The sequence below is a fragment of the Micrasema longulum genome, unplaced genomic scaffold (assembly GCF_059751315.1).
Source record: "Micrasema longulum isolate JH-2025_06_02 unplaced genomic scaffold, ASM5975131v1 h1tg000176l, whole genome shotgun sequence".
Classification (NCBI taxonomy): Eukaryota; Metazoa; Arthropoda; class Insecta; order Trichoptera; family Brachycentridae; genus Micrasema; species Micrasema longulum.
The window spans coordinates 29,065-48,795 of record NW_028277381.1 but is presented as its reverse complement, the minus strand read 5'-3'; the positions used below and the strand labels follow the sequence as shown (position 1 = coordinate 48,795).

The window sequence follows — 19,731 nt, the reverse complement described above, 5'->3', positions numbered from 1 at the left end:
ATTTATTTCAGTGCCTGAAATATGTTTACTTAAATAGGGAAATATTGAGTAATAATCTGAATCGGATTAGCGGCAGATCCGATAGTGTACTGTCAGTTCCAGGATTCAGAACTAAGTTCGCACAGAGGCACTCCTTACATGTTGGTCCAAGATCTTTCAATCTTCTACCTAAAGAATTACAAAACATTAAATTACTGATGCCGTTTAAAGTAGGTTTGTTGAGGTCATGGATTAGCATGGAAGGAATAGATAGACACCTTCTTTAAATAAAAAATAATTATAATAATGAAATACTGCAAATAAATCCTGTCTTTCGTTCTATCAGCATATGTTGATCTTGTGTGTTTTTTTTTGCTTTCTTCGTGGTTATGTCATACATCACTTATATGCTATAAACTTTTAAATTATTAAAAAAGGAATAACCCACGCTCAGACGCTGAAATCTTTGTGGGCATTTTTTTCCAAATTATGTTATAGCTAAATTTTAAGATGTATTTTTTAAAGTGTATTTTTGTAATTAAAATTCTATGTAAATATATGCACGGAAAAATAAACAAAGAAACAAAAAAAAAAGATTGTTTTATTTTATTTTATTTCATTTGAAAGCCAAAAGACATTTATAAATTTATAAGATACAATTATACTATAAATACATATCATAAAGTCCAATTAGAGGTTTCCGCATAATATTGTTATTGTAAATGTCACATAAAAATTATACATAATATAAAATAATTAATCATACACAACTTGTAATATCACTAAAATGTAAATGTAGTACATATTTTAAAAAATATACATACTCGTATCTTTTTTTGAATATTGGTCACACAGTTGCACATTATCATATTTAATACAACTATAGTTGACCATACAGAGTACATTTATTATGTGCCTACATACAGAACTGCACATAACCTGCATAATATAGGCTGCGGATTCAAGGCGCGACATAATAACTTGATTTTTTTTTAAATTTAATTTTTAAAGGACGTTAAATATATGTTATTGATATCAATACTATTTAATTTACGATTGCGCATATTGCGGGTTCTATTTAAAAATTAATTTTGAAAAAATTTAGTGGAACATTTAGAAACATTTAATAGAGATTGGTTTCTGGTCTGCGATATATATTTAAATGGTTTTTGTAAGGTTTCTGGTCGGCGTTATAGAGGCGTTTTTATTTTTAATGGTGTTATAACTTACTAGTCTACATATCCTATATAAGGCAATGATCGTATGTGTGTCCTCGACAGACTAAATAACTGCTGGTCCGATTTACGTGCGGTTTTTATCAAAATGATGGGCTTTGCCATGGGAACCTATATTTATTGCTCTTAAAATCCATAATCCGTTTTGTGGAAAAAAAATTCGGAGCGTAAATGTTTTATTCATCGATCACCAGGGCTGCATTCGACGGGAATCCATGTAGAAAAAAATTAAAGGTGTTGTTTTTTTGTGTATAAAACAAAAAAATTTCTTATGTTTACAAACAACATTTGCTTTATATGGATCACAATCAGATTCGTTCCTTAAATTCCTTATAATTTATTTCTTTTTATCGGATTTTCAGAAATTAGAAAATAATATTCTCTGACATTTAATATATACAGTGCACCCCTGATTAAATATATTTGATATCGTTCTCAAATAAAAATTAATAAAATACCTAAAGTAAAAATGAATTAGGCTATAAATTTGAGTGATGTATAACAAATTCGTAGGTAATTATCAAAAAGTCAGTTTCCTGAAATCTATTTTTTTATCGACCGCTTTTTTTATAAAAGTATTGTTTAGTTGAATTTATATTGTGTATGCACATATAATACAAATATGTATTACCTTAGAGCCTAAGCCAATGTGTACCATCCACATTTATAAAAGGCAATGTTCGCATTTATGTCCTCGATAGACTGAATAACAACTGAACCGATTTACTTTCAGTTTTCAGCGGGATGTACATCTTTGCCATGAATATATTTGTAGCTCTTAAAAATTTTATTAAGAAGAAAAAAACTGTGAACGAAAGTGTTTTTTTTCATCGTTTTCCAGGGCTGCATTCGCCGAGAATGCACATTTAAAAAAATAAAAAGATATTATTTTTTAAATATAAAAAAATGTTTCTAAATGTTAACAAACAACATTCGTTTTTTTTTTTAATGAACGGTAAATAAAAATAGCTTCTGCCTAGTTAAGCATGAGATACATACAATATGAACATAGGGTTGCCAACCCTCCTGAATTCCGGGATTCACCTGGAAATGCTATTCATTCGACTCCCGGAATGCAGCAAAAATCTTCCAGAATCGATTTATGTATGGTGAATACTGTTTATTACAATGTAAAAAAATTGTCAGCCTCAAGGTGTAATGGTCAGCGCGTTTGCCTACCACGCAGGAGGTTGGGCTCGATTCCCGACATGGTTGATATGAAATATTTATTTAAAAGGGTGACTTGAGGTGATATTCACAAAAATGGCGCTTTATCCATTATCCACAATAATAGTAGCTGCTTCAATAGGTAAATGTTATCAACTATTCAATATCTTAATTTAGTGAATGGGGTCTAAAATTCCAACCGTCCATGCGATCAGTGGCTGCAAGACTTATTGTAATCTAACTTCTTTTTTTATAAATTAGCTTTTTATTTAGTTTCTTAAAATATCACAAACTTCATTGTCACATAAAATAAAAATAAAAATGCAAATATGGGCTAGATTACTTAATTTCAATGCGTTCTGTAGCTTCAAGACGTGCTGTAATCTAGCTACTATATATCAGAATTGTAATATATCATAATTGGAGACGAGGAACTAGAATCCCAATCGTCCATGCGCTTTGTAGATGCAAGACGTGCTGGGATATTTATTTATTGTACAGCGCCCTTGAGGGGACTTTCACGAAAATTAGGCTTTATAAATTGTCCAAATATATTTGTAATAAATAAAAAAGTTAAGAAAACCCAAACAGTTGAAACATTATATGAGGTTATGGCGTCTATTGCTTACATTTATTACAATGACCAACTTTAGCCCTACGGGAAATTGGATACAAAAATGTTTTTATGCGCACGGTAAAAATTAGAGCATTAAATTGTAAGGTGAAATTTCTTATAAATGTACGAAAAAAATAAAAATAAATATTTTAATAAAACTACATTTGAATTTTTTCAATCTTTCAAATATTTACTTGTATGGAGACATTCATTTATTAAAAACACTTTTAAGTAGCAGAACTCAACGATAAAAATGAAAAGATAACTGGAGACGAAGTAATGTAAAAAATACAAAACTTTTAAAAATCATAGCGCTGATAATACGAGACATAAACAATTTTAAAAAACGCCGCTAAACTTCCTTATTGCAAATGCCGCAACCTGGCGTACAGTAAATTGACTTTTGTCAAAAAATCTATCGGATTCTGCGCTCCCCGTGAAACAGTACAATTTTAAGAAAACATGTACACGTAAAATATTATGTATGTAGTTGTGACGTTGTTTTTCACTTAAAATACTTTTTAGAATAGCAATTTGTGCGTACATACAAATAAAAAACTACTAATATAAAATTGGAGTTTCAAAAATATTTTTTAATATCATATCGGAAAGGAAAAAGTTACCAAGTGACATTTAGCAATTCTACGCAAGAGCAATTTTTTTTATTATGATTATTAAGAATCACTTTTTTTTGTACACCAAAATAATTCGTAGGTATGTATGAGATTTTTTTATTAGTCAAAATAAAAATTCATTGGCTGTTCTGTAAAGTTGCTACATGTCGCTTGCTGACTTTTTCCTTTCCAGCGTCGATATGTTAAAAGCAAATATTTTTAATACTTCTATTTGATTTTAGTAGTATTTAATTTACCTCCAGGATTTTCGGTCTATCAAATCGGCAACGCTATATGTACATACAAGAGTAAGGACAAACTTACCCTTATTGGTGCCCGCGGCGCTCTTGTCCGCGCAGCCCAGCGCGCGCGTGAAGTGCTCGTCCACCACGCTAGCCACGTCCCCGGAGTAGTGCGTGAACACCACGCAGTTGGCGGACACGTACTGCGCCCGGGACCCGCCCGCGCCCTGGCAGCTGCTGTCGTCCTCGTCCTCCTCCGCGGCTGTGGCGGCTGCGGACAGACAGAGGCAGTCAGGATGGGTCGTACCGACTCTCGCTAGAGATGTATGGGATGGTAAAACACGCACTGGACCCAGGCTGCTGCTCCCGCCCTCGTAGCGAAAAAGCAAGTGGGGAGGGGTTGTACTGACTGGTGCTAGAAATATTTGGTGCTTTCAGAATATGGAATTGCCGGTTTTTCAAACTAGCAAATTTTAACGTACCCATGCGGTGCAGACGGCACTATAAATCAATAAATATGTTCATAATAATACGTGGAAGAAACACCGCAAGCAAACGTACTTTACGTTTTTGGTTCAATTGCTACCTTACGGGAAATTTCGACAAAAACAATGAAACCCATGGAAGACCGGAGACTAAGGTTAAGGTAACGAATTGAAAGCGATAGATAGACTTATACTAAACTACGACTGAGAAATCAGCGGCATTAAAAGTGGTACCCCATGAGCTGAATGAAAACCAGCTACAACCTTGCAATCGTGCCTGCATCGCTTTGCTAAGCCGACACAATAACTAGAGAATTCTGAGTAGAATCTATAAGAAATGGATTTTGTACGACAACCGTAAGTGTTCATCGTAGTGTTAGAATAATGCGAGTAACACAGTTTTAAAAAGTTTATTTGTTGCACAAAAACCCATAATTAAAATAATACTCAGAGTCACGATACAGACACGTACTGATGAAATATTCCACAAATCACAACTTATGACACCAAAGCAATTATACGCTAAAGCAATACACACTTACAGATTCAAAAACTACTCTTATTCAAATGAAATACATAACCCCTACAATACATCACATACAAATAATATAATCACTAGATCCTCAATACAAAGACAACTTAAACAAATACAAACTAATACCACTTTCGGACAAAGGGATTTTTAGTATTATTTCATTAAAATCTACAACCTACTTCCACTATCTATTAAAACAATTAGTAACGAGAAAATGTTCAAAAAGGCTATAAAATGGATAGTGGAGCTAAGTAGAAGTAAAATGGATGGTCTCATTCGCCCAAACCAATATTGAATCAACTGCTCCACAAGTGTATAGTTCGTGTTAGGTTTGTGTTCTTTCATTGTGCATTTTGTAATATAAATAATATAGATCTGCATAAATTAATTATAAACATAAAACTGTCTGAACATTTTGTTAATTATCTCTGTTTATTAAGTTAGTCTTCTTTGTTTATTCTCAAATGTAAAAAGTATATTGTTAAGTGTTCTCGGCACGGGTAACTCCCAGTGAGGTCACATTATTTTTATTTTTAATTATAGTTTGTAACAAAAAAAATATGAATATGAATGGGGTTTCTACTAAATAATGCCGAAAACGAAAAATCACCTAAAAGAAGCGTCATCCACTAGAGCTTCGTACGATCTGATTCAACAGTAACTGCAGACGTAGGTCAAATAACATTACAAACAAGATTAAAGAGTTTGTAGTTAAACAACTTAAGCTGGTCAATCGCTTATGGCCACTGCTGCTTCACGACAACGCCTGGCCGCACACTTCACAGCAGTCAAAGTGGCAAGAGCTGAAACTGAAACTTAAGACTCTCTATCACCACCATACTTGCTTGACCTCGCTCCAACTGATTACCATTTTTTTTCCCAAATTTGGAAAAAAAATTGCAAGGGAAAAAATTTACTCCGAAAAGTCTGTGAAAAATGCCTTCATGGCGTTTGCCTTTCTCCCACTCGCGCCCACAGGACTTTTACAGCAAATGCGGTCCTATTATAATGGCAAAACTGTATAGATAATATAAGAAATAGCAGACCTCCACTAGCCTCCAGGCTAAGCCTCCAGTGGCCACAAACGAGAAAAAGAACTAATGCAATATAATTAAAGAAAGCACAATCTAGTAGTACGAATAAAACTCCATGTGTAAAGTACGAATAAAATATAAAATTATTACTACATTACCCATGTGAAATGACATAGGTTTACGCATGTTTTTGAACTAAACAACTTCTTTGCATTGATTTATAGTTACATAATTTTTTTAAATTATTAAGTTTTGTTTTGTAATAACTCAATTTTTTATTCGGTGAAACGAAATTTCATTAATTTTGTTTAAATCCAAAAATAATAATTGGTGTTCTCATTATAATTGCCGTTTATTTTTTTTACTTTAGCTTGATAATCTAACCAAATCTTTTGTTTTAAAATGTCCGAATCAGAGAAACTGCCACCGGGACTTACCGGACCAATTGACAGGAAAAATAATACTACGAGAAATTAAATAGACTTGTCATATTTGTACCCAAACAACCAAATCAGCGGGTTTCCATGACAGTTTATGGTAGATTCGTCTGTTAATAGTACGACGCCTCTTAAATTGCAACGTCTTCTCAAAAAAGAGCTGAAACCTTTATAATGTGGGTGAGATTCATCCGGCCGAACCATTGTACCTATTAGGCAACGCTTGAAAATAATTTATGCATATTTTTTCTGGCCTCGTGTTCCGCCTCGTAATGTATTAGTCAGCGCGTTTGCCTACCATGCAAGAGGTCTCGGGTTTGATTCCCGACAGGGTTGATATGAAATATCAATTGAAAAGGGTGTTTTTACACTGAAATATTTCATAATACATGAACTGGTACCTGAAGCGTAAGACCGATTATCTTACCTTCATGTAAAAATATATATATATGTAGAAAATAAAAAAGTGATCAAGATACACTGCGATTAGTATACCAATACAGTGCCCTATGCACCATTAGGTGCGGAAAGAGAAGGACGGTGTTGTTTTTTTTTCGCTTTTACTTCACAAAAGTCAACAGTTGAGTTATGGAAATGTGGATGTTCAAACATAGGCAGAATGGTGAATGATACAATGGTGATGTTAAGTGGCCAATGACAGATCATAAGCCCTGTAAATGCCTAGACTTCCATATTACCTTCTCAAAAATGTTTTCCCTTTCTGTTGAGACAAATTTAAATCGTAACATTTCAATTGCAATGGAAACATTTTTTTAAATGTAAATGGACTTTGGATGCACTGTGCTTCCAATATATAGAATTATATGGTTCGGTAGTTTGGAGGGATTTATCTGTACGTACTTGAAGCGTATTTTCCGTTGCCTTCGGCACTGGTCCGGCCGTGGAGGCTGAGGTCCTCCTCTTTGGCGCGCAGGCGAGGCGCGGGGCGCGGGGGGCTGCCCGCGGGAGAGGGCCCGCCCCCCGAGCTGACGGAGCCCGAGCCCACCGCCCCCGACCCGTACAGGTCCTGCGACAGAGGCTGCGACTGCACGTTGAACTGAAACAACAACTTAACATAAGGAACGTCACTCTTGTCTCTCTCGTTTGCGGTTCGATTCATTCTATTAATTCGATATCGTGATTTATCGGATATTTTTACAACCCGTTGATAAAAAGGGTAAAAACCAGTATCGAATATAGGGAAGTACGCTGTTTATATCCAACTATCAAATCAATTATACGTCGATATGTCGATAGTCATAATTCATCATATAGTATTCAGGTCAAATCAAGTCGAAGTCTAATATCTACATACCGTAGAATTGACAGATCCCTGATAAGGAATATTATTGAATTTTGTGTTAAAAAAAAGTCCTGAATCCAATAACTCTCATAAATTAAAAAAATCATAAGCCATGCTGAAAAATCATAAACCAGTCTGAAAAATTATGCAGCCTTCTGAAAAGTCATGAAACATTCTGTAAAATAATAAACCATTTTGAAAAATCATAACCCTTAAGGGTTATCATTTTTCTTTTTCTTTTTTTAAATTTTTTATGATTTATATATAAAATTAAGAAAAATCATGACTTATTCAGAAAAATCATCAAAGAAACTGAAAATTGATATTTAAGTAATAATGTGGTACCTACTAAATAAATGAAAGAATGCAGAAACCTACCCTTTTGTTATATTTTTCAAAATCAATTATTTAATTATCGATTATGCTAAACATAATATGCACAGTACCCGGCAGTAAATAAAATACATCGAGCTTAAGAATGAGACTGCCGATTTTGCAGAGTGTCGTCTCTGTCCCAGGAGTTCGGTAGCTGTATTCATGTATGTGTGACAAAGACGACGCTCTACAAAGCAGCAGTTTGCCGATTACGCCGGCAGCGGCACTCTCTTTCTTAAGCCCGGTGTACTTTAATCAATTCCGGCGATTGAACGAGTAGGTTTACAAATAAAACTTTTTATGACAACTCGAAGATAAAAGAACAGTATTGATGATTCAAATAGATGATTGACAGTGAATATTGAAACGACTCGTACGTGTACAATTATTTTGAATATTGAAATAGTACACATAAAAACATATTCTAATATGTGCTCAAATAATGATTTACATACGAGTATATTAAGGTTCTAGACTCAGTTAAATGCGTGTTGAGATAGCGCAAACTATCAATATTCAAATAAAGATTTACGTGTGTCCCTTAAAAGCCTGTTTCGTCAATCTGGAAAATATTAAAGCTCAATTGTCCAGTTTTCTACACGGTCGTAAAAAGCTGGTTAAGTAACGACCAGGTGGTAATTCGTTTCCTGGAAGCAAAGTCAACAGCGGACGTAACCCGGTTTATCAGCTGAAGAAATGGCAGCTCGGAAATGGAACTATAAAATTCTTAGAATCCATAGAGTGGAGAGACGTTTTCTTTTTATATTAGACGAGCTGAACCCGGCAATGCTTTGCTATTGCTAGATTTGAGTACATACTCGTATAGATTAAATAAACACAATCGAAAGTTCGATATCAATTTATTGTAATTGGTCTAAATTAAATATTTACGTATACAGAATTATTTTTGTGTTTTGGTTTATATAAATTGTGTAGACAGATAATTTTGATAAATAGATACTCAAACACTTGGACATTTCTTAGACATCTTAACTGGAGATGCAGGTATACCGATCTCAATTATATGTCTTCCTGCAAAAAACACCACTTGCTTACTTTAGAAGATCGCCGTCTACTGTTGGACATGGGGGTGCTTCATGACATACTTAGTGGACGCCTTGATAGGCCGGCTCTTTTGTCGGAGTTATCATTAAATGTCCCCGGCTACCGCACCCGTCACACGTCGAGCTCTCTATTTCATGTGCCAGCAGTTCGTACGAACTATGCCCAGAACTCTCCACTTATACGTTTTGTTAGTGAATATAATTTGAAATTTCCCCTTATTGATCCATTTGATTGTAAAAAAATAACATTTAAAATGCGCGTCTTAAAATATACTTTTTTGTCTTATACTTAGTTTCAATAATAAAGTCTTGTTTTATCTTATCTTATTTCATTTTATTTTATTATATTTTATCTCTAATTCTTAATATTTTTAATATATTTGTATTTTCGACACTTGACACTTGTGCAATATTTACACACATGTCCACTCTCATTCCAATATAACACCCACTCACCCACCCTCTCACTCACTTACACTCACACAAACACACTAGTATGTATTGTGCGTGTATTTAATGTATTTCTGTGGATATCTGTCATTGGTTTTATTCTCTGTATATTTTATTTGTTGTATTTTTGTTACATAATTACTGTTGATATCCCCAATAAATAAAAAATAAAAAAACATTGTTTTCCTGTCACTGTCTTGCAGATGCCTGCCCGATACTGCGCGAAAAAAACAACTGCATGTGGAACCTTTTGTTCGAATAGACCAAATCGACGTTTCGCCGTCCCATTTCGCGCACCTCAAAACTGAACCGATTTTGTTATTTTTTGGACAGGGTATCAGAATAAAACTGTCTGTATCGGTACGTTTAGCGTTCTTCAAAATAAGTTATATTTGTACCGGGTATGGGTATACCGTGCGCCCGAAGACAGTAGATAAAACAGGGCATTTTTACGGGTTTTTGTACTACTACACACGTGCGTTTCCAGAAATTATCTAGCAGCCAGCGGGCCACATGGCTACGGTATCTACCTACTGTCTACAAAAGCTTCTCTTCGGACATCTATCTCCCTTTGTTAACCATGGAGTTGAAACAGTGTTTGATTTATTTAGTTTTTTATTGCTTACTTCTTGGCATGAACACTTGACCAATTTACTACTATGCTCAATGTTTAATAAATTTATTGATATTGTTTTAACTTTGCTAGAATTCCACTCGTCCATGCGCTTTGTAGCTGCACGATGATTGGTTATCTAGCTTTCATATATACCTAAATTTTGTGAATGGGGTCTAGAATTCCAATCGTCTATGCGTTTAGTAGCTGCAAGACGTGTTGTAATCTTACTCCTTTTTATTACTCATATTTTTTATTTTTTTAAATATCATTAATACACTAAATTTATTTGTCAATTTTTAAAATGTGTAAATGGGGGTTAAATTTCTAAATGTCTATGCGCTCTGTAGCTGCAAGACGTCCTGTAATCTAGCTCCTATCTGTTATAATTTTTGATTGATCTTAATTGAAAACAAGGAACTAGAATCCCAACCGTCCATGCGCTCTGTAGCTGCAAGACGTACTGGGATATTTACTAATTGTACAGCGCCCTTGATGTGATTTTCACAAAAATGGCGCTATATAAATTATCTATATAAATTAAATATTTTGTATGGTTCTAGTTTCCATAGTAAACAATTTATCAACAAAAAAAAAACAGTACAGACGCGCCAATTGTGAATATCTATACTGTGTAAATAATCGCTACTGTAGTGTCATTATTCAGAGAGAAAATACGGGAATACGTTTGTCTGAAGAAAAGTCAGACCGCGTTTCCTCTTAAGCTTAAATATTATTAACCATAGAAACAGGAAATATGTTCTTAAATAAAATCATCGACCTATTAATACACAGACGCACCGGAACCCCTTTCAAACTATGAAACGTGACAGATGCCCAAAAAAAATTGGTGTTATCGGGTGCAGTAAGGTCAATTCTATGTTCTTCTAAAAACAGCCAGACCACTTTCATACAAAAACCGTATTCATCACCTTCTGAAAATAGTGTCGATCACAAAAACGGCATTTCTCAATTTGCAGAAAACACCCACAGCACTAGAAAAATCTTACGGTACTTTAAAAATCACTAAAACTGGTCAAATACGTAATTAGATTACTGTTTGTAGTATAAGAAAAAACTAATCTTTTCATTATTTATCATTTGTCAAGTGAAAAACATTCCAACTGTTGTGTAGATTTGATTATTCACACTGTAAGTGCTATTATCTTACACTTATTTGTTTATAAATTTGTATAAACCACTTTAATATTTTTAATTTAATTACAATTCGACCGGTTTCCATGTTACTACCTCATCGTCAGGAATTTAACTAACTTATAATTACACGCGTTGCTATTTATATAATAAAATATCGTATGAAAGAGAGAGAAAGAAGATAAAATAAATCATAACGGTAATAGTTTTAAAAGAGGACTCGAAGTTAAATTTAATTAATTATTTGAAGTTTTTGATTAATGGCTTTACTAATTTCTAATCGTTCTAAATTATCTAAACGAAAACCATTTTTATTGACAATTTTATTGACACGAAGTGTAATTAAATAAATAAAATTAAAGTGGTTCATACAAATGTATGAACAAATAAGTAGAAAATGTCATACCACAAAGTGAAAAATGTTTTTGATAACAATAAGCTATTATCTTAGTTTCACTTTTCTGTGACTAGCTGTTTTCTGCGTAAATGCGTTCAATTGATAGTGTGTGTTTAAAAAGTGCGAATGTGTGCATTAGTATTTAAGAGCTGTTTTGTTAAAATTTATATTCCCACGAGGGGTCTACTCGCCCTTAATCATTTTCTATTTATATTTTGAAAGCCGGTGCTTTTTTAAAACCTTTTTCCGACTAAAATACCACGTTGGACTGACACGTTCTAAAAGAGATAGATATTTAATGACTGATATTTTTTTCATCAAATAAGTACCTACCTACTTGTTCTTATTTAACGTCATTGAGAAATGTGTATAAGGGGATATAGAAGAGATTTTCTATTTCGGACACCCGGCAAACATTTCTGACAAAAAGTAGCCTTTCAGAGGTCCTTCAAACGGCCCGCCATTTCACAGCAGCGTATGACGGCCAAGAGCGGTGACGCAGCGCGCAGTGGAAGGCACGTCGCCGGACGCGGGCGCGGGACCAGTAAAGGCATTCCTCACATCCTCGAGCGGCCCTTTTTGCACTCGCGGAAACAATTGGCGTTAATGTCCACCATATTATATATTATAATTGGTTTCCATCCAACTGCCATTCGTCTCTACTCGTTATATCGAGATTAATTGTGTCAGATAATATCATAAATGATTAAATCCTGACTAAACGATTTTTTAGAAACAACGTTTTTCGGTAACCGATTATTGCAATCCGATTAATTTATTTAAAAGATAAGATCTATATGTTGAGAACGGTTTAAATGTATTTAATAAAAATAACAAAATAAAAGATTAAACAGTATCCATAAAAAATAAATATTCATTTTGGATTTAACCGAGTTTGATATAGTGATTTAACTGGTTCTAAAGATATTCAACAATAAATATAACCAATTTTGATTACTTCTGTCATTTATTGGCTGCCCAAGGGTTTTCACCACTTATAGTATAATATCCTCAAAAATAAAATAAAATGAAATTTAACTTAAAAGGAAAATAAAAACTTAAGCAACAAACTATCACGCGCTCACTGTCAAATGCAAACTAGCGGCCATATTAAAAAATGCATCACTGTAATTGGCCACATCGGATGTTGCTGGTTTTGAAATAAATCGTGGTATGAATGTTGCCGATTTCGGTAAAAAATTCAATTGTAAGCAGGAATTATTATGGTAAAACGTTGAATCTTTCCAATTTAGATATAAACAACCAATTTGTTAACGAAAGACTGGCTAGATGATTAAAAAATGAATACCATTAAATTTTTACTTAGGTTGGAGTATTTGAGTAAAGGAAAGGAGCCCGGAAATGCACCTACCTTTAATGCGATGAGGATGTTCTTCTATTTTGGGGCAGTGGATGATAAAGTTCAATATGAACTATGATATTAAACAATTAACCATAGTAACTTTCAGAATGACGCGCAACGATTTCAAGAATTCTTATGCAATGTGAAGTAATCTCAAAAATGTTGTTCGTTTTGTTCCGAATTCAAAGGTTCTATTTTTGTATTTCTTCTTTCTTCACATGTTAATTTTGTTTTTCTTTTGTTTTTCTTTTCTTTTCTTTTATGGTCATGTCATACCATATTTATATGCTATAAACTTATCTAAAATCAAAAGAGGAATGGCCCACGCTCAGACGCTGAAGTCTTTATTGGCATTTTTTCTAATTTATATTGTAGCTTAAAATTAAGCCATATTTTTGTGTATTTACGTAATTTTATTTCTATGTAAATAATCTATGTATGAAAAAATAAACAAATAAAAATATGTATAAAAAAAATATTTTTTTAAATTCATATGAATTAGTGACGTCGTTCAAAATAGTTCGTTTTGATTGCAATATTTTTCATTACTTCTTTCATAAATTTAAAAAAAACATTGTCGTGCAATTTGATGATCTAATTTTTACCGCGCATTGGAAAACGAAAAGGTTAATGAAGTTCCTCATAGTATGATTCGTGAAGATGGAATTTTTATTACACAAAAATTATTTGTCTACCTTTATCAAATTAAATAATTTTACCTTTTCCTTTCTATTCCTATCAATTCTTATGTCCCGTTTATGTCACAACAAATGATGGTCATCCTTTCGGTGGAAAATATTTCATTACTAAAATTAGAGGCGGGTCCTAAATTCCTTCCCTGAGAATAGTTATACGGCAATCGCTCTATTATGCTAATTCCCAAACTGCTTCATTTATAACGTGTTGTTTATATCTTATTTACCGCATCATGAACACACAGAAAAAATATTTTGTTATGAAGATAAATAACTTAAACGAAAGTCTTTTAACTTCGATTTAGGTACTTAATTAGGTAGGTAGGTCATCTAGTGATATTTTCTCGTCATTTAAAAATCATGTACTTTTCAATACACGTATGATCTCAGAGTAATAATGCGTAACCTAGAGAGAAGCCCTATCACTATGTTTCATAGAACGCAAGCGATGTTGGTTTGTTAGTTAGCTACCAATTGGTGGCCAGTTTGTTTTATTTGACAACATAAATACATACATATGATCGGATTCTTTTGTAACTGTGCTTGGCTTTGTTTGTAAATAACTTGGATATTTGCGTTATAATAAATAAAAATTGACTATGGTGAATTGCATTTTTGGTTGCAGCAGTAGGAGCGTCAAAGGTGTTAAAAGAGTCAGTTTTCACAGGTCATTGATTACCAATATTTTCCCATGATTTACATTGATTTTTGATATTTATTGTCCCGACACGTGTATTATGTTGCTTAAAAACTTTCCTTATGTCAACATATTTACTTCAGATACTATTTTTTCTCAATTCGGGAGATAAATTTGTGAATTAAAGTATGTTTACTGTTGATAATGACAGTTGATTACGGGCAATATGTCAGGGCGCACTAGGCATCCATATAAAGTTTGAGTTTTTATCGAGTAGAAGTCGATTAAAATTTTACTCGAAAATAGCAACGTTAACCTTGAAATCGCATCTAAAATGACGTGTCCAAATTTCAGGAGATGTGACGGACAAACAAACAAACTCAACACAGGACTTTGGTTACATGAAAGTGGGATTTATGTCTCAATAAATGTAACATAAGTATATTGTGAATAAAATGAATACATAAATTAAAAAATAAACACACACACGTATTTTCAGATTTATAAAATAAATATAGGCGAATTATAGAAAAATAAATTGGAATAACCCTGCAATAATAAATACACAAGTACATATTTAAAAATTATTTACAGTGCAAATTAATATCCATTTAGCAATTCTCGACCTGAGTACGGCCTATTGAAAACAAAAGCTGCGAACTGTAGCTAACTTAATACCCAATAGTCATATAATGGTTTTCATACGTTTGGGCTCCTCTATAGCTTGGCGCATTATTACTCTGAGCGTATGATAAACTATAGTCCAGAAATATTAGAACAGAAATAGCCATAAACACAAAATGTGACATAACCAGCTGATTAATCGTACAAATATTCTAGATATGGTACTTAATCATTACTCACAACTCTCCGCCCGCTTGCATTTTGAGATATTTCATTATACAGGGTATACGGTGGTATATTTACTACATAATTTAAATTGTTATAACTTTTGAACGCAAGCAGCTAGAATAATATGAAATATAAATTTATTATTTTTTTACATAAACGGCATAAATTGCCTTTAGAAGTTTTTATTTTAATTTAATTTATATTTTAATTAATTTTTTTAATTTTGGTGCACATAAATGTTAAGTCGGAACTCTTCTATGTATAAATCAAAACATTTATAAATATATCAAACAATATGCAAAATAATCAAAACAATAGACCAAATAATAATAAAAAAATATAAGTAATAAAATTTATAAATGTCTAGAAATGGAATGCAGAAAAGATATGTAATTTTACATGGCAATATGTAATTAATAATTTATAGTCATTTTATAATTTAATTCGGTAATTAATTGATAGTAAAAATAAATATAAAACAATTTAATAAAGTAATAATAATAACACATCTTTATGGTAGAATATATAGTTTAATACATTGAACATAAATATGAAGAAAAAAAAACATATTTAAATGGGTGTTCATTAAGCCCTATCACATCTGAAACCACGATGATCAGTATGAGCAAGAAAACATATTGGCCAGTAAAATAATTTTTTGGAACGAAAGAACTTTAAAAAAATGAAATAAAAAAAAAAGCAAATGGTTGTTTACTTCTGCAGGGGAGAAACAAAGGGGGGAGGGGGAATCTGATACTGCGCCGTGCTCCCCCCATTTCTCTCCTGTAGAAGTAAAAAACCATTTTTTTTTTTAATATTTTTTTTTTTTTTTAATATTCGTTCTAAATGTTTTTTTTAAAACACTAATATGTCTTCTTGTCCATACTGATCTTCGTGGTTTCGGATGTGACAGGGTTTAAAGAACACCCTGTATATATATATTAGTATATACCATATATAAATACATGATAAAAATTATAAAATTACATTACTATAACAAAAAAAGCGCGGGAGGGATGGAGAATTTTAAGGGATGATAAGGTATTACTTCTAGTACACATGTGCAAAAATTCAGCAAGTTATGGCGCATTTTCCGGGCTACTAGGGAAATATTGGAGAACTCCAACAATGCGGATTAACCAGTGCCTTATTTTATTGCACTTGAAATAATACAGCAAATTGAAATCACATCAAAACTTACTTAAACATGTCCAACAGTGTTAATTGCACAATTCAATTAAAATTTAAAACATCTTCTTTTTTTATTTCCTGATAACGATCTGGATATTTGACAATCCGGATGATTGAAGTTCAAATACACGGAGTTCTATTGTACCTACATTTTATATATTTATTTGAATTAATATATTTAAAATACAATAAACATAAAAAAATTCAAGGATTTTATATATTTATTTATGCTTTATCAAATTAGTTTGCGAGATTTACCAAGATATTTAATTAAATATTGCTAACAAAACTATGAGTATATTATAGGAGAGCGAGAATTGGGAAAAAACACAAACATTTAACAATGACAAAGGCATAGATATTAGTAGACATTTGTTTGTAACCAATTACTGACTTTTTTATGTGTATCGATTTCGTCAGGACACCAATAACATTAACACGCAATTCCTAATATACACCTTCACCATAATGGTTGTATAAAACCATTAAAACAGCGTGCTGATAGGACTCATGATATTAGAAGTTTACACTAACGAACAAAAAAGACGGATGCGTCTCAAAACCGGTAAACATAGAAAAATAGGTAAGTGGTTATTAAAATTAAGTATTTAACGGTTGTTGACAAGGTCAAATATGAAGTAAAATACGCAAGTGGTCTCTGTAATTGTTTATTTGTTCTTTTTCTTCTTATCTTTTCTCTCCCCGATGGCGGTTAGAAATCATCGCAGCAATTCTCACTTTGATGGCAGCTGCCCTAAACAAGGACTGAATGCTGCAATGGAACCAATAATATGATGAAAACCAGAAATATGTTTTTCACAAAATAGTTACCAGCTGTTACGGGGTGATCATCTTCGGAAGATTCTGTATAAAGTACAGTTGGAATTGTAAGTAATTGATCTCATAATTCAGAAAGTCCTGATGTGATTTGCCCTTGTCTCGGATCTTCAGTATTAGCTTCAATGGAATCCAAATCAGAAGTTGACTCACAATCCTGTAGTTCTGCGAAATCCATCTTCACAGCACTGCCACCAACTTTGTCACTTTCAAAAGGGTTTATTTCTTCTCAAAAAGAATCTTCCAAAAATTTTCTTCCATGGGGTCTAATTTTTCAAACGTAACAAAAAAAATCTTTACACGAAATTAGTAAAGTAATAACTCAGGTGCATCTCTGTCACCGCAAATGACAATATCTGGATTTATGCGCTTGTGGGATTTGTTTGACAGCCGTTGGGGTCCTAAAGTTATGATATTTCAAATGTAGAAAGTAGAAGGGCCAAATGGGACATCCAATATAAGGAAACACAGAATCTGCAACCATCATGCTGTCACTATGACCAAACCTAGGCACAAGTGTTAAACCAATGCTTAAAAGGGTTTATAATTTTATCGAACACCTTGTCTCACATAAACTTAAAAATACATGTAAATCAAATACGAGTACATAAAACATCAAGTGACATTTTGACTTAAATAACAAGTTTTAAGACAGGTACTCGCTCGGTTAATATTATGTTAAGTTTTGAAAAATATGTTTCCATTAATAAAAATGCAAGGAATGTGAACTGAATGAATCTAAAGCATGCTCTAGTCGTTTGATGTCATAATTAATTGCCCAAACCATTCGCATATTTGCGTTTGCCTTATTTTTAGATGTTGTGTGGCATGTTCTAGGTTAAAATATCGCGATAGTAAAATGAATTTTTTATGGGTCATTGCCTTCTATATTGACATACCGTCGAAAACAGAAGTAAAAAAAATAATACTCTCTCCAAAACACAACGACTTTTTCAGTTCTCAAAAAAATAAATTATTTATTTAACTGCTGTTTCTTTTTATCTACATATTTCAAACAAGACTTACAACTGAAACATATTTTGTTTAATGTTAAAGATATAGCACCATTCATTCTCTCCACAGCTTTGAACGTAACCAGTGCTTATAACTAGTTCTAAGTACCAATAATACAAGGCAAACTAGACCTTATCATTCGTCGTAACGAATAATGGTTTCTTCAATCACCTTCATGAACGGAATATGTTTTAAAAATGAATACGTCAATACTTTGTACATTGCAGGTTTGTTTCTAGTGCCGACTTAGTAATTGTGTTACCTGTCATATCAAAGTTACGTAAAATCTGTCTACGGGGAAACAATGAAATACTTATTCACAATCTGGCATACATCTGCCTATGGGTTAAAACAGCTTTCATTATCTTAGGAAAAAATATGAATGTGAAGAAACTTTAAAAGGTTTATTACGGTCTGGGTTGAAGTGAGTACGGAGGGCGGAGCCTCAGATCGACCCCATCCTACATAGATACGAGGCATGTTTAGAAAGAAAGTGTTCTAGATTTTTATAATTCTTTGGAAAAAGCATACTTGAAAAAAAAAGGATATTATTAATACACTGTAATCATCATCCCGTTCAATGCATGTGTTTTTACATTATTTTTTTTTGCACCACAACAGGCCAGGAGGCCTAATTACAGTGGTGAATTACATCACAGAGCACCCAGGATTGAGAAAAATCACATTTTATTTTTTTGTGTTCTCACCGGGAATCGAACCCGGAACCTTCCGTATGTGAGTCAAGCGTCTTGACCACTACACCACGGAGGCCGTGAGCCGTGGCACAAGCTTCTGTATGCCTTCCTCGAAGAACTCTCCCGCCATCTCCTTCTCCCACTTCAGAACCTTTTTCTGCACCTGCTCGTGGGTTGAAAATTTACTTCCACCCATGTCTGGCTTCAGGAAGATGAAAAGATGATAATCTGAAGGCGTCAATTCAGCGAAATACGGTGGTGTGATTCAAAACATCCCAACTTAATTAGTCAATGAGCGCCTTGTTGGCTAATGCTGTGTGAGGACGGGCGTTCTCATGCAACAATCACACTCCTCTCTTCAGCATTCCCCTTATTTTGTTTTGAATGCTTCCTTTGAGTTTTTCGGGTTCTCATAATATGTTTGTGCATAGATGGTCTCCTCCTGAGGCAGATATTCAAGCAAATTTCGGTCCCAAAACACAGAGGTCATGATTTTTTTGCCAGAAATTGTAGTTTTGCATTTTTTGGAACTGGTGCGACACCACTGTGAAGACTGTCTTTTTACTCAGACGTGTAATGAGCAACCGCTTAGTGTTGCTGACCCTCAAAAATAAAAAAAAAATCACAGCCCGTGCCCCATAGGCACCATACACTTACTTTCGAATTCGCGTTGTATAATTTTGATAAAGGAGTTATTCTTAAACTGTCATATTAATATTTTATCTTGCAAGAAGAGGCTACTGTCT

General features: G+C 33.2%; 1 protein-coding gene across 1 annotated transcript in view; it reads right to left on the bottom strand.

Moving 5' to 3' along the window:
• The window catches only part of vg (transcription factor vestigial), a 117,922-nt gene that overhangs the window by 71,324 nt on the left and 26,867 nt on the right, over positions 1-19,731 (bottom strand). Inside the window, exons 2-3 of the mRNA XM_088242896.1 lie at positions 7,206-7,401; positions 3,936-4,124 (exon numbers count right to left, since the gene is read on the bottom strand). Of these exons, the coding sequence (XP_088099022.1) occupies positions 3,936-4,124; positions 7,206-7,401 (385 nt within the window). The remainder of the gene's footprint in view (positions 1-3,935; positions 4,125-7,205; positions 7,402-19,731) is intronic.